Below are 16,180 nucleotides of genomic sequence, written 5' to 3'. Positions count from 1 at the left end.
TCAGTTACCAGGCTCAGTTTAAGGGAATATCCACCCCCTCCTAGCTACTGTCAATGACAGTCAGGAATGTAGTGTATCATAGAAACTACTGAATATTGGTGATCTACATGATAAATACTTATAGATATTAAAGCCAGAATAACAATAATCCATTACTCACAAGCTGTTTTCAACAGCATCCCCCTGCTCATCACAAGCATAAGATGCATTCTAGCCCCTTACTATGTTGTACTTCTAATAGACATAGCTAAAAATTCCCTGAGGGAAAAAACCAGAAACTTACTGAAATTGTATGAAAAACTGAAAAAGCACTGACCTTCACACACTCTGTTTCATTGAAAGGTGGACAGCTGACGGAAGATGTAACTAGTACAGGCCCAACTGCTGTGTGTGTGCAGTCGTATCTGACACAGTTAGAAACCCAACTTGTACCAGGCTGTTCAAATATTTAAAATCATTAAAAACACAAGCACCAGAATTTGCAGAAATATAATAAAAGCTGAGCTTAAGGCAAGAACATGTTCAAATGTTTACACTGAGAGAGCAATTGTTATCTTCCCTAGGTGCAATGCACCAGATACTGTGTTTCTCTTAGAAACCAGGTTTCCAGATACATCCTTGAAGTGATGAAGTACTGCAGCTGCAGTTCTCAAACTACTTATTTCTATATGGTCTCAACACACTGGTCTCTGTACTTCATTATACTCATATGGGAAGCAAATATTATTCAGAGCATTACTCAGGTCTGTAGCCACGGGGAGGGGGGGGGGAGAGGAGCTAGGCCCCTCCATCCAACCGCCCCTTCCAACTATATGGCCTCTCCTTTTACTGCCCCGCTCTCGCTGCCCCCACCATTGCTCTCCCTGCTGCTCTCACAGCCCCCGCTCTCTCTGCCACCACTACTTTGGCGGCCCCCAATCTTCCCACTGCTCTGTTGGCCCCCCTCCTCCGCAGTCCCTCCTCCTCTCTCCCACCCACCCACCTGGTAAAACTGGCTGGTCCTTCCCACTGCTGGCACCCCAGTGCTGAACATACTGAGAGCACTGGAAAGCTGGCATAGGAGCCACTGGCCTCAGTACGCTTCCCCCCAATCAGCTGATCAGCTGGGGGGGCTCCTTGAAAGAGCCCTGGGAGCTGGCACTTTACCAGGTGGGCGGGTGGGGGAGGTGCTGTGAAGGAGGGTGGGGCGGACAGAGCAGTGGGGAGATTGGAGGCTGCCAAAGCAGCGGTGGTGGAGAGAGTGGGGGCCACGAGAGTGGGGGGCCCCTCCACCCAAAATTTTATTCCCTGGGCCACCCCCCTAAAATTTTCTGGCTACGGCCCTGGCATTACTGGTTCTCATCTTTTCCTAATTTATCTCTTGTGAAGCTGAAATAGTAATATCCCAAAGCTTCTGTTATACCCTAGACAAAGAGGAGGTTTATACTACCTATACCAAAAGATTGAATGAAGCATAAAATTTTGTGGCCCATAAATATTTCTAGTATTCCACCTTCATCTTCTGTGAGCTGGCTGGCTCACAGAAAATATGTAGGGTCTTTACAGCAAGTATACCAATTCTAGTAATGCTACCATCAAGGAAGAAATGTACAAATTTATGTTTCCGGATTACTTCCTTAATTCATATAGCTACTGCTAGTTTGATACAAACTGATTGCAAAGAAGTGTTCCAGTGCAGATTCCTTTGTTTTGATGTACACACCATACTCAATACACAGAAAACCAGAAAAACTGCATATACCAATTTACCTTAAAATGTGAAACTGTTCCATTGCTGAAAAAGTGAACACAAGACACATTCTTGCATTGTCCACAGCAGGTTGTTAAATCTTTTGGGGGTTCATATATCTGGTTCTACAAAAAGAAATCTTAGAATGTTAATCCAACTAAAGGTTAAATCAAGACTCAGTATTATAACTGTGGCTTGGATCCCATGGGAAACCTTCACAAGTGGAAGAGATTTCCATCAGCAGAATGGTAGTGTCTTGCCTGCTCCCCTCACTGCAGCCCAACATGATCCTCAAGATGCTATTCCCAAAGGATAGTGGAGCCCACAGCAGCAGCCTGGGGAGGTTGGAAATCTAAGGCAGGAGGTGGAAATGGCAACAATAATTTGTCTTCCATGAGCAGAAATTTTCCATAGGATCTCAGCATGTACATTTATATCATGACATGTTGGTTCACAGAGAAACTCATAAAGACATCAAGTCATACTGTTATGTTTAATACATTATTGTTTTACTAGTACAGTGTACAGTACTGGCTAGAATTTAAGAGTTCTGTGCCTACTCTTCCCAGAAATGTGTGCTTCTCCAATTGATTTATCGTTTCCTTTTTTTTTATCCCTTAGAAGCCTCTTGATACATAGATCTTGAGTGGTGGAATTGTTTAAACCTGTTCCTTAAAGGACATAAGGACTGAAATAAATGTTGCAACTGCCAGTGTAACTTTAGGATCCCTGTCACTCAATAAAATGCAATCTAAGAACCTCATAAAAGGGACATTCCAATAAGATATGTGCTAGAAAGTCAATCTAATCAGAAGAACACAAACAAGTCCTATCTGAATAAGGTCACTTAATATAGCTATCTTTCATAACTATAGAACATAAGAGAAGCCATGTTGGATCAGGCCGATGGTCCATCCAGTCCAACACTCTGTGTCACACAGTGGCCAAAAAAAAATTATATATATATACACATATATATATACATATATATACACACTGTGGCTAATAGCCACTGATGGACCTCTGCTCCATATTTTTATCTAACCCCCTCTTGAAGCTGGCTATGCTTGTAGCCGCCGCCACCTCCTGTGGCAGTGAATTCCACATGTTAATCAATCACCCTTTAGGTGAAGAAGTACTTCCTTTTATCTGTTTTAACCAGACTGCTCAGCCATTTCATCGAATGCCCACGAGTTCTTGTATTGTCAGAAAGGGAGAAAAGTACTTCTTTCTCTACTTTCTCCATCCCATGCATAATCTTGTAAACCTCTATCATGTCACCCCACAGTCAACAGGGTGACATTTAATCTGACAAGAAAAAAAACCTCTTAAAAGGTGTGGGATTGTGTAAAAAAAAAAAAGTATATGATGCCAAAAGACTTAAAGGAGGAATACCAAAAAACCTGAGATAAATTACAAAAAAAACTGAGATAATTTAATTTATCTGTAATAAAAGTTAACAAACTAACACAAAACAACAAAGTGCAGATTAGACAAAGAAAACAATATTTTAAAAATCAGAATACATTTTTAAAGCAAAAATAAATCATCGAGTTGTACAAAGGATTCTTTAGAAGAATGTCGTCTTGTATTAAATAAGAAATTACTAGAAACCAAGGAGCAATAACCTTCTTCTCATGCAATTGTGAAGAACTAAAGTTCCTTGAATATGCTAATTTAGATAATATGAAATAGTTCCAAATTCTGCACTCCAAAGAGCAAAGACATGGTAGGCCTATTGCGAGGGCAGAAAAGTGAAATTGTAACGCGTAATGAAGAGAGGGCGGAACTGCTCAATTCCTACTTTTCCTCAGTCTTCTCTTCTGAAGGAAACGGTGCTCAGCATGGCAAAAACAGAACATATAATGAGGGTATGAAGTTCCAACCTAGGATCAGCATAGGGGTAGTACATAAACACCTAGTTTCTTTAAATGAAACTAAGTCCTCAGGGCCAGATGAACTGCAGCCAAGGGTTCTAAAAGAGCTTGCGGAAATAATTTCTGAGCCTCTGGCTATTATTTTTGAGAATTCTTGGAGAACAGGAGAGGTGCTGGAAGACTGGAGGAAGGTGAATGTTGTTCCCATCTTCAAGAAGGGGAAAAAAGAGGATCCGGGTAACTATCGACCCATTAGCTTGATGTCTATACCGGGAAAAGCTTTAGAACAAATCATCAGTCAGTCCTGAAACATTAAGAAAGAATGGATGTGATTACTAAGAGCCAGCATGGTTTTCTCAAGAACAAGTTATGTCAAACTAACCTGATCTCTTTTTTTGAGAAAGTGACTACCTTGCTGGATCTGGGGAAGGCTGTAGACATCATTTATCTTGATTTCAGTAAGGCTTTGGCTAAGGTTCCACATACTATCCTTGTTGACAAGTTGGTAAAATGTGGTTTGAATCCTGTTACCATTAGGTGGCTCTGTAACGGATTGATAGATTGCACCCAAAGAGTGCTTGTGAATGATTCCTCATCCTCTTGGAGAGGAGTGACAAGTGGAGTGCCTCAAGGATCTGTCCTGGGACCTGTTTTGTTCAACATCTTTATAAACGATTTGGATGAAGGAATAGAGGGAATGCTTATTAAATTTGCAGATGATACTAAATTGGGAGGGGTTGCAAATACAGTAGAAGATAGAAACAGGATACAGGATGACCTTGACAAGCTGGAAAACTGGGCTAAAATCAATAAAATGAATTTTAACAGGAAGAAATGTAAAGTTTTGCATTTAGGTAGGAAAAATCCAATGCATGGTTATAGGATAGGGGAGACCTGGCATTACAAGCCATGGCTAGATGGCTCAGGCTGAATAGGTTGAAACTAAATCCAGCGAAGACAGAGGTCCTTTGCTTGGGTCGCCGTGGTCTGGGAAGGGAAATTCCCCTACCAGCTTTTGACAGTGTGCCACTGACAATGGCACACAGGGTCAAGAGCTTGGGGGTACTATTGGAGCCTGTTTTAACTATGGAGGCCCAAATAGCAGCCACTGCTAAGACCACATTTTTCACCTTAGGCGGGCAAGACAGTTGGCTCCTTTCCTGGAGCAGGACGATCTGGCAACAGTGATCCATGCAGCGGTCACCTCAAGGTTGGATTACTGTAATGCCCTCTACATGGGGCTGCCCCTGTGCTGAACCTGGAAGTTGCAGCTAGTGCAGAACGCCGCCGCTTGGCTGTTATTAGGGCTCCCTAGACAGGAGCACATTCAGCCGGGACTCCGGGGACTGCACTGGCTGTCAATAATTTACCGAGTGCGGTACAAGGTGCTGGTTATTACCTTTAAAGCCCTATATGGCCTAGGACCTGCCTACCTTAGGGACCGTCTCTTCCCATATGCTCCCCAGAGAGTGCTGCAATCCGGATCTCAAAATCTGCTTGTAATCCCCGGGCCAAAGGAGGCCCGGCTGAAGTCAACTAGGGACAGGGCCTTCTCAATCACAGCCCCTTGCTGGTGGAACCAGCTACCAGAAGAGGTCAGGGCCCTGCAGGACTTTAGACAATTCTGCAGGGCCGGTTGGCTTATAACTGACCGGCATTGAAATATTCTGAAGGAAGACATAAGATAGCATACTGACATTGATTGATACATTGATACTGGTTGTTTTAATTATGTAAATTATTATTGTATTTTAATTTTTAAACCTTATTGTTAGAATTATTATGTTGTGAGCCGCCCTGAGCCCGCCTCGGTGGGGTAGGGTGGGATATAAATCAAATAAACTGAAATGAAAATGAAACTTGCCTTAGCAGTAGTATGTGCGAAAAAGATCTACGGGTCTTAGTGGATCATACGCTGAACATGAGTCAACAGTGTGATGTGGTGGCTAAAAAGGCAAATGCAATTTTGGACTGTATCAACAGAAGTATAATGTCCAGATCACGTGATGTGATGGTATCACTTTACTCTGCTCTGATAAGACCTCACCTGGAGTATTGTGTTCAGTTTTGGGCACCACATTTTAATTAGGATATAGACAAGCTGGAATGGGTCTAGAGGAGGGCAACGAAGATGGCGAGGGGTCTGGAGACCAAGTCCTATGAGGAAAGGTTGAAGCAGCTGGGGATGTTTAGCCTGGAAGAAGGTGGTTGAGAGGTGATATGATCACCATCTTCAAGTACTTGAAGGGCTGTCATATAGAGGATGATGTGGAATTGTTTTCTGTGGCCCCAGAAGGCAGGACCAGAACCAATGGGTTGAAATTAAATTAAAAGCATTTCCGGCTCAACATTAGGAAGAACTTCCTGACCGTTAGAGCTATTCCTCAATGGAACAGGCTTGCTCGGGAGGTGGTGGGCTCTCCTTCCTTGGAGATTTTTAAACAGAGGCTAAATGGCCATTTGACAGCCATTAAGATCCTGTGAATTTAGGGGGAAGGTGTTTGTGAGTTTCCTGAATTGTGCAGGGAGTTGGACGATGACCCTGGAGGTCCCTTCCAACTCTATGATTCTATGATCTTGGCCCCACTGGAAAGGAAACCACTGGAACCATGGCATGTGAGGAGAACCCCACTGGAATTGGGTCATGGTTGAAATTAGTGCAGTGGAGGCACCTGTTTTTAATGAAACCAATGTCAGAACCTGGGCTAGAATCTCAAAGACCTCATTGTCTGAGGAGGACTAAAACTCAGGCACCCCTCTGGAAAATGAAGGCGTTTTAGAATGTTTGGCAACCTGGGGTGATTCTGACCAGCTCAGACACTGGATCCGAGGGGGGGGGGGGAGTCATATGGCATTGAGGGCACAATGAACCCCAAACTGAGGGCAACCAGTGTCAATGAAGAATGTTTGGTCTTCCTCCTTTTCTTTGTCAGAGGTTCTCAGGAGGCCCTGGAGTCAGGGGAGTTTTTGGAACCTTCTTGTCTGCTGGATCTGATGATGTCAACTTTGGCATTGACGCTGCTAGTGTTTGGGCTGGTTCCTCAGTCGATGATGGGCACTTCTCAGGTTGAGATGATTGAGCTCCCAATATCTTTTCCAACAAACAGCCTGGAGCTGAGAGGCCCTATTGTGCCTGGCTTTGGGAGTAAACTGCCTGCAAGTTCTGCAGGCTTTGGTATTATGCACCTCTCCTAAATGCAAAAGACAAAGAGGTGTGCTCATCCAACTGTGCCATCTTTAAGCCATAATTGGAACATTTCTTAAAGAGAGCCATTAGGCTAAAGAGAGAAAAAAAAACTCACTCTGGATGATTGACGAAACTGCAGCTCTAGCAAACAGATCTTCACCCTATGGTGGCAAAGAGAAGACTGAAGGAAGGGCCACTTCCCACTCCCAAGATGATTGGGCAGGGTCAACAGTCTCGTGTCAGGAGGGTGCAGCACTCGCTCAAAGCCAGAAAGCTCTAGAAACTTTAAAAATCTTCTCCAAGGCTGGTCTGCACATGTGCAGTCATGTAGGACTGCAAAGAAGCCATGAAGATGAACTCACAGTTTAATTCCAAACTTCTTACCGATCTGCATCTTGCTGCACAATCTACAGAGGAGACATTTATCCGGAAGTATTTGGTAACAGGATCAATGACATTTGTGCAATAGGAAGTGTAACAAACGCCAGCAGGTGTATGTTCAACAATGGATTGTCCTGGAAGCAGAACGCCTCTGTCATTGTTCAGACACACTTTGTCTCTCACTGTAACAAATTTGGGGGGGGGGGGGGGGACACTGAATTATTTTAGATAGTTAAAATTGATTACAATTGCTCTTTCATGACAAAGTCAATTAACTGGGTCCTGAGATTCACAAGAACCATGAAAAACAAAAGTAATATCACTGCCATTTTGTTGGATCCCATTAGCTTCCTTATATATCTGCATTAAATCAATGACTTGCAAGAACTCATCTAGTAAAAACATATGTACAATGATTTTCCAAAAGGCTTTTGAGAACACTGAATGAATTAGAGAAGTTATGTTCTCTTGAAATGGCTGAAGTAACACTCCCTGGATTTTTACATGGCGATATATAGATTTGGCTACTATATATCCCTTATACTGTCATTTGGTCTTTGACGCACCACACTTACCATTCAATTTCTGAGTAGAAATAAATGAAATGAATATCTTAAAAACACCTTGTCTACTTACAACATTTGTACTTAGTGCAGTGGCAAACATTTTCTGTGCTGTTCTGGAATTGTTCATCTACAATCAGTTTCTCTCCCTGTTCATAGAAGAAAAACAGTGCCAATGTTTGTACTCAAAAGGAAGACAACCCAGAATGTATCCCTGCCCCATAATGCTATAAACAAAAAGGGTTTTATTACTGGACACAACTGTAACTTGTATGCAAATTTAAGATTTCCTCCTATTTTTTTATGGCTTTCTCCCTCTCCCTGCTTTTCCTTTCCTTCTTAGATTAACATTTGGGAGACCCACATTCAAATCACCACTCTGCACTGGAAGCTTGCAGTGACACTGAGCCAGTCCCTCTCTAGCCTAACATACACTCCAGGGTTCTTGTGAGGATACAATCAATAGAATGTAAGTCACTCTGGGACTGCATGGGAGAAAAGCAGGATACAAATATCTAAATAAATGTTCTCCCTAAAGCTTCCACCTTCTTTTTGATTCCAATAGCTATTTGCTCTCACCAAACCACGGATATCATCACTGTGGAGGCCTCTCCCTTCATCCTGAATGCCCTGACAGTGATGGTAGACTTCTTTCCTCCAATCCTTCCCCTCTCCATATCCAATGACTACATCTCCAACCAATAAAAGAGGCTTGGTTTATCTTGGCTTTTTTTATCCATCATTTCCTATACTCAATCTGTTGCTAAGTCACTTTTCTCATCGTTATCACTGCAAAAATAAAGCCCTTTCCGTCTACTCAGTGAAAACTCTATTGTCTGTCGCCTTTTGTCTTGACTGTTGCAGTGTTATCCTTTCTGTTCTTCCATTCTCATGGCTCAGCTGCCTCATCTCTATCCAGCACTCAGATACAAAATCCCTTAACTTCTCACAATTCTGGGCTTAAATCCCTACAATGAATCCTGTCCACGCCCAGAAACAGCACACACAATCTTCCTCAGTTCTCTTGCTTTGCTATCTCTCTGCTTTCAGATACTTATTTATTTAAAGGATTTATAACCTGCTTTTCTCCCAAGCAATGGGACTCAAAGTAGCTTATTCATCTGCGTTCCGCAGGGCATGTAAGACCAAACTGTTTAAACAGGCTTTTGTGATCTAACTGAAAAAGGGCTGCCACCGGACACCGGTGGGTCTGATCATAGTTAAGAAGTCAATACCGCCTATACTGGATTGAAATAGCGCTATAGAATGGTTTTAAAGTTGATGTAAATTATGGTTTTATATGTTTTATTGGATTAATTGTTTTATAATGTTGTAAGCCACCCTGAGTCCGCTTGCGGAGAGGGCAGGATATAAATGAAAAGTAATAAATAAATAAATAAAGATGCTTACCTGTAACTAATGACCTAAATGCGCAGATGACTACTCAAAGAACATCAGTTACAGGTAAGCAACCTGTTTTATCTTTGTGGTCTCTGTGTATCACACACATGGGAGAATAGCAATTTAATGCCTACCTGGAGGAAGGTGCTCATGGGAGGCTCAGGAACGAGCAGACTGAAAGACCACACATCCTACCACAGTACATCGATGAAGGTGAACATCTAGAGCAAGGGTGTCAAACATACGGCCCATGGGCCAGAACTGCCCCCGAAGGGCTCCTTTCCGGCCCACCAACAAGTGAGTGTCTCGTTTTCTTCTCTGGAGCTGCTATACCTTACTTAGCCAGGCTGCCTGAAATAGCAAGCCAAGCCCAGCTTCCCTTTGTTAGCTGAAACTCCTTCCCCTTAAGGAGGAAGGGAGGTGGAGGGAGGGAAAGAGCCCCAGGGCTTGCTTTACCAGACTGCCTAATCACACGGGAGAAATAGCAAACCCAGCCCAGCTTCCCTCGGATAGAGATCCAGAGCTTTCTTTACCAAGGTTGCATGAACTGCGGGGGAGAAATAGGAAGCCAATCCCAGCTTCAGTAGGAAAGTGCAAAGCTTGCTTTTCAAGGCTGCCTGAATTGCATGTGAAAAATAGCAAGTCCATCCCAGTTTCCCTCTTTGGCTGAAGTTCCTCCCCCTTGAGGAAGAAGGGAGGTGAAGGGAGGGAAAGGACCTCAGGGCTTGCTTTACCAGGCTGCTGAAATGTGGGAGAAATAGGAAGCCAAGCCTAGCTTCCCCACGGAAAGAGCTCCAGAGCTTGCTTTACCAAGGCTGCATAAATTGCAAGGCAGAAATAGGAAGCCAAGCACAGTTTTACTGGGAAAGAGCCCCAGAGCTTGCTTTGCAAGGCTGCCTGAATCGCGTGGGAGAATTAGCAAGCCCAGCCCAACTTCCCTCTTTAGCTGAAGTTCCTCTCCCTTGTGGAGGAAGGGAGAGAAAGCATCCCAGAGCTAGTTTTACCAAGCCGCCTCAGCGGAGAGATAGAAAGCACCTTTAAGATCAACAAAGTTTTATTCAAGGTATGAACTTTTGTGTGCCTTGCTACAGCGTGTGTGTGCATGCTTTGTTGAGCTTGTTACGCCACAGCTTTCCTGGTTGCAACTAGGTTCACCCCCACCTCCTTTTTTCACCGTATTTAATATGCAGTCTTTCTCAGTAGGAAAGCAACATAAACTAGATGAATAGCAACAAGTCAGTGAGAGAGAGTTGTGTCAGACTAAGTTCACCCAGCACATTTCCTTTGTAGAGTTTTGTCTACATTTCCTTGTAGATTTTGAACCTAGACTTCCCAGATAGTAGGCTGATACTGACCACTATACATTGCTGTAGTTCTAATCTTGCACTGCCTCATAAAAGTTGCAGTTATTTTTCTGGGAAGACTATAGTTTTGTAGACAAACACATAGCCCTCAGTCTGTGTCATGGTGTCTTCACAAGTTCTCGACAATCACACAAAGCAACTTATATACAAAAGCTTACAATGCCCAGCCATTTCACGTTTCCCCCTGAGTCTTAGGGCACAGAGCATTGACCATGAGATTTCTGAAATGTCAATAAATCAAAAGTAGGTTTGCAGCTTACAGAAACACACCTGAACTGCATACTCAAAATTGCTATAGCACAGACAATTCAGAGCAAGAGGACAGTTATCAGAGACTGTTAAATAAACAAAATATTGCAAGACTGCTAATGTTTTAAGCATGTTTTTATTTTAAGTAAAAAAGTAATATCTTTGTGTTTGTCTGTGTTCTTTATAAAGTTTATATTTCGGCTACCTGTCATTACATTTTATGACACACACTGCCCAGCCCAAACAGGTCTCATGTATGTCGAATTCAACCCTCATAACAAATGAGTTTGACACCCCTGGTCTAGAGCATAGTGCCTCATGAAAGTATGCAGAGTAGCCCAGGTGGCAGCCTTGCAACTATCATGCAACCGAGTGCTGCTGAAAAATGCAGTGGATGTAGCCAGAGTCCTAGTTGAATGGGCATGCACAGGTCCAGGAAGTGATCATTTGACCAGGAGATAATAAGGTCTGATAGTCTCCACTAACAACTTGGATAGTCTCTTTGATGAAATTTTGAGACCTTGAGTGGGTTCAGCATAGGACATGAACAGGTTAAGGTCTTTACAATATGAATACGTACACTGGAGAAAAAAGAGAAGGGACCTTTTTACATCTAGAGAGTGTAATCATCTCTCATTCTTATGCTCAGAAGAGGGAAGAAAACTGGGCAAACACAGAATAGCCATCCATCAAGTCATGGTAAGCAGTGATGGAGGAATGGTTCAGGCCCAAATCTGCAAGCGATAACAGGAAATCAAAAATAATTGGCAGACACTCTTGAACTGGGGTTACCAATGAGAGTGAGATGTGATGTGCAAATTTAGTCCACTCATACCCATACAGCCTCCAATACCTTGGTCAAGTTTTCTGGGGTGAAGTCTGGGCAGATAGAACTGGGTGTCATCCACATACTAGTGACATCCCAGTCCAAACCCCGGGACTAGCTTGGTGATGGGGCGCATATAGATGTTAAATAACACTGGAGAGAATCGCCCCCTGCAGCACTTCACATTCAAGTGGGTATTGCTCTATCCCTGAATGCAGAGAAAGTAAGAAAACCATTGTAAGGCAGACCCCTGAACTCCTATCTTAGTGAGGCAGTGGGTCAAGAGATCATTACTGACTGTGTCAAACACTGCTGTCAAATCTAGAAGTAAGAGCAGCACCAACCCACCCTGATCCAGTTGTCTCCAAAGGTCAATTGTGAAGCGAACTAATGACATTTCCATCCCATGGCCAGGGCAGAAACTAGACTGGAATGGGTCAAGGATGGTTGTGTCCTCCAAGAAAACCTGGAGTTGTTCAGTCACTGCTCTCTCAACTACCTTACCCAGAAATGTTAATTTCGACACTGGGTGGTAGTTGACCAGGGCCAGGTTTTAATGCTCTAAACAATGGTTTAGAGGAGGAATACATTTTTTTTTCAAAATAAATAAGTTGTTGGCAACATTTCATGTACACTTTTCATGTACACAGTGCTTTACAATATCTTCTAATTTGTCTTCATAATAACTTCCAGGGGCAGCCTTTCTTTCTCATTGTGGACTCCCACTCAAAATAACTCAAGGTAGTCCCAGTGGCGTCTACCTCCTCCTGGGCCGCTATAGGTGCCCTCCACTGGGTCTTTGCATCACACGGCCTGCCAGACACCCTTGTCTCAGACAATGGAATGGCATTTATGTTAGGTGAGTTTCAAGACTCTTGCACCCGAAACTTGATTAGACGCATTAGGTTAACCCCCTTTCCACCCAGCCACAAACGGTCAATCTGAAAGGATGGTATGGAGGACGAAGGAATCGCTCCACTGCATCATCCAAGGGGACTGGGAGGCCTGCCTCGCCGAGTTCCTACTGGCCCAGCATGCTATCCTCTGCACCACCACCGGCTGCAGCCTGGCAGAGCTCTTGTCCACCCTCCTGGACCGGTTGCACCCAGACTGTCCCCTAGACTTGCAGATGCCAGGGGTGCTCTGGGTGCCCCAGGGGTTCAATTTGGGGGACTGGGTATTTGCCAAGAACTTTGGGGGCAGCCCCAGTTGGATCCCAGCCAGAGTAGCCCAGGTGTTGAGGTTGGTTATGTACAAGGTGATCGCGGAAGGCGGGTCCACCCTTAGGCGGCACATCAACCAGTTACAGTCTAGTGTGGCACCAGAGGTCGAGATTAAGGATGACAGCTCTGACAACCAGCCAGCCGCTCTGACTCTTCCACCAACGATGGATGTTCCTGTCTGGCTCATTGGAGCCATAAGGACTCAGGAACAATAGGCAGCAGGATCCAAATACCTGTTACCCTGCTCCAATCCTCGACCCCTGGCTGGTTTGAATGATCCAATGGTATGCTAGCGCGGGAACCTTAAAGTGTATATAAGTTGGCCCTGTTAAGCAGTCTTAGAGTGCAGCCCTATACTATGCTGTACTGAAATAAAGAGCTATGATCACTACTACCTCGCCTCTTTGCATATTTACAATCCATATAACTTGCAGATGTTCATCATGTTATAAAAGTATTAGCAGGAGACTCACAAGCCTCTCTATCAATGGAGGCTCAGATCACAAATGTTGCCAGACTAGTGTTCTTTCAGCTGCACCAAGTCAGGCAAATGGCCTTCTTTCTTTCTCACCCTGACCTAATCTATGCAATGGTCACCCCCAGGCTAGGCTACTGTAACTCACTCTACACAGGAACCTTGAGATGGACTGTGAAATTGCAACTGGTCCAGAGTGTAGTGGGCCTTATCCTCGTTGGAACCCAGCTGCACTGGCTCCTGTAACAGCCAATGACACCCAATTTCCTCCCTTCCCCCCTCATGGGGTAACAATATACAGTATGTCACAGAAGTGAGTACAGCCCCTCACATTTTGTAAATATTTAAGTATATCTTTTCATGTTACAACACTGAAGAAATGACACTTGGCTACAATGTAAAGTAGTGAGTCTACAGCTTGTATAAGCAGAAAATGTGCTGTCCCCTCAAAATTACGCAACACACAGCCATTAATGTCTAAACTGCTGGCAACAAAAGTGAGTACACCCCTAAGTGATAATGTCCAAATGGGGCTCAAAGTGTCAATATTTTGTGTGACCACCATTATTTTCCAGCACTGTCTTAACCCTCTTGGGCATAGAGTTCACCAGAGCTTCACAGGTTGCCACTGGAGTCCTCTTCCACTCCTCCATGACGACGTCACGTAGCTGGTGGATGTTAGATACCTTGTGCACATCCACCTTCCCCACAGACGCTCAATAGGGTTTAGGTCTGGAGACATGCTTGGCCAGTCCATCACCTTTACCCTCAGCTTCTTTAGAAAGGCAGTGGACATTTTGGAGGTGTGTTTGGGGTCGTTATCATGTTGGAATACTGCCCTGCGGTCCAGTCGCTGAAGGGAGGAGATCATACTCTGCTTCAGTATGTCAAAGTACATGTTGGCATTCATGGTTCCCTCAATGAACTGTAGCTCCCCAGTGCCGGCAGCACTCATGCAGCCCCAGACCATGACATTCCCACAACCATGCTTGACTGTAGGCAAGACACACTTGTCTTTGTACTCCTCACCTGGTTGCCACCACACACACTTGACACCATCTGAACCAAATAAGTTTATCTCGGTCTCATCAGACCACAGGACATGGTTCCAGAAATCCATGTCCTTAGTCTGCTTGTCTGCAGCAAACCATTTGCGGGCTTTCTTGTGCATCATCTTGATTGCGGAGTGCCTCAGGGTGCGGTTCTTTCCCCGATGTTATTTAACATCTATATGCGTCCCCTCGCCCAGATTGCCCGAAGGTACGGGCTGGGTTGTCACCAGTACGCTGATGACACCCAGCTCTATCTGCTCATGGATAACTGGCCGATCTGCGCCCCACAAAACCTGGACCGGGCGTTACAGGCTGTGGCTGAGTGGCTCAGGCTGAGCGGGCTGAGGCTAAATCCGGCGAAGACAGAGGTCCTTTGCTTGGGCCGTCGGGGTCCGGGAAGGGAAATCCCCCTACCGTTTTTTGACGGTGCGCCGCTAATTGCGACACAGAGGGTCAAGAGCTTGGGGGTACTACTGGAACCTTCATTAACGATGGAGGCCCAGATAGCAGCCACTGCCAAGTCCGCATTCTTCCATCTTAGGCGGGCAAGGCAGTTGGCCCCCTTCCTGGAGCGTGACGACCTAGCAACGGTGATCCATGCAACGGTCACCTCGAGGCTCGACTACTGCAATGCCCTCTACATGGGGCTGCCCCTGTGCCGAACTCGGAAATTGCAGTTGGTGCAGAACGCCGCTGCCCGGTTGTTATTGGGGCTCCCAAGACGGGAGCACATTCAGCCAGGACTCCGGGCTCTGCACTGGCTGCCAATACTTTACCGAGTTCGGTACAAGGTGCTGGTCATCACCTTTAAAGCCCTATATGGCTTAGGACCTGCCTACTTGAAGGACCGTCTCTCCCCACACGTTCTCCGGAGAGTACTGAGATCGGGAACTCAAAATCTCCTGATTTTCCCCGGGCCAAAGGAAGCCCGTTTGAAAACTACAAGGGATAGGGCCTTCTCAGTAATGGCCCCTTCCTGGTGGAACCAGCTGCCGGAAGAGGTAAGGGCCCTGCGGGACCTTGTTCAAGACAGTCCTCTTCCGGCTGGCTTACAACTAACCAGCTGTCATGGGTGCTGGGGACCCTTCAGAGGAAGTTGAGTCTGATGAGGAAACTGTGCCCCTGCCACCTGCACCAGTGCCCCTGCCTCCTGCTGGAGAAGATCCCAGCCCCCCTGCCTCGCCCTCTCGGGTGGCTCGTGTGCGTGACCGCCTCCGGCAGGACCTCAGGGATCGGAGGAGGGCGGCACGCTCACAAGCAAGACGCTCCCTGAGCCCTGAGTTCTGAGAGGATTCTGGCCCTTCTAAGAGCAAGGATGCTTGAGTGGTAACAGGATCCTGGCTGCCTCCCTGAGCCAGCAATTAGCCCAAACGGGCAACAGCCAGCAGAGGGCTATATAGATGTGGGCTTTGGGAGGAAGCTTTGTGGAAGCAACTAGTCATCTCCCTGACATTCTAGCATCCACTCCGGCTTGACTTTGGTTCCTGACTCCCTGACTTTGGCTTTGGACTTCTGGACTCCCTGACCTCGGCTTCTGGACCTCAGACCTGCGATACTTCTACAGTGATTCGGATTTGGCGCCTCGGACCCTCCTGCTTACTGGCTACAGACCTCGGACTGCCTCTGGACTTTGCCTGACCCGGCCCCAGCCGTGACAGATTGCTTCCACCGACAAACACCCACTCCACAGGATGGATGCTGAAGCAAGTGAAACCACAGAACTACTGGCTGCGCTCCAAGCCCAGGTACAGCAGCTAACACAGGCAGTAGTGCACTTGCAGCAACAACCTGCGGCCAGTGCTCCAGCCAAGTGCCCAGTTCCCCCACCTGACAGATTTGGGGGTGCCGTGGAA

At 45.5% G+C, this 16,180-nt stretch overlaps 1 protein-coding gene across 1 annotated transcript in view; it reads right to left on the bottom strand.

The window, feature by feature from the left end:
* OTOG (otogelin) overlaps positions 1–16,180 on the bottom strand; it is a 232,290-nt gene that overhangs the window by 9,392 nt on the left and 206,718 nt on the right. Inside the window, exons 50-53 of the mRNA XM_060262032.1 lie at positions 7,811–7,886; positions 7,178–7,356; positions 1,750–1,854; positions 317–436 (exon numbers count right to left, since the gene is read on the bottom strand). Of these exons, the coding sequence (XP_060118015.1) occupies positions 317–436; positions 1,750–1,854; positions 7,178–7,356; positions 7,811–7,886 (480 nt within the window). The remainder of the gene's footprint in view (positions 1–316; positions 437–1,749; positions 1,855–7,177; positions 7,357–7,810; positions 7,887–16,180) is intronic.

This window comes from Heteronotia binoei, chromosome 21 (assembly GCF_032191835.1).
Source record: "Heteronotia binoei isolate CCM8104 ecotype False Entrance Well chromosome 21, APGP_CSIRO_Hbin_v1, whole genome shotgun sequence".
NCBI classification, from domain to species: domain Eukaryota; kingdom Metazoa; phylum Chordata; class Lepidosauria; order Squamata; family Gekkonidae; genus Heteronotia; species Heteronotia binoei.
Note: the sequence above shows the minus strand (reverse complement) of the source record. Positions and strands in the feature narration are given on the sequence as shown.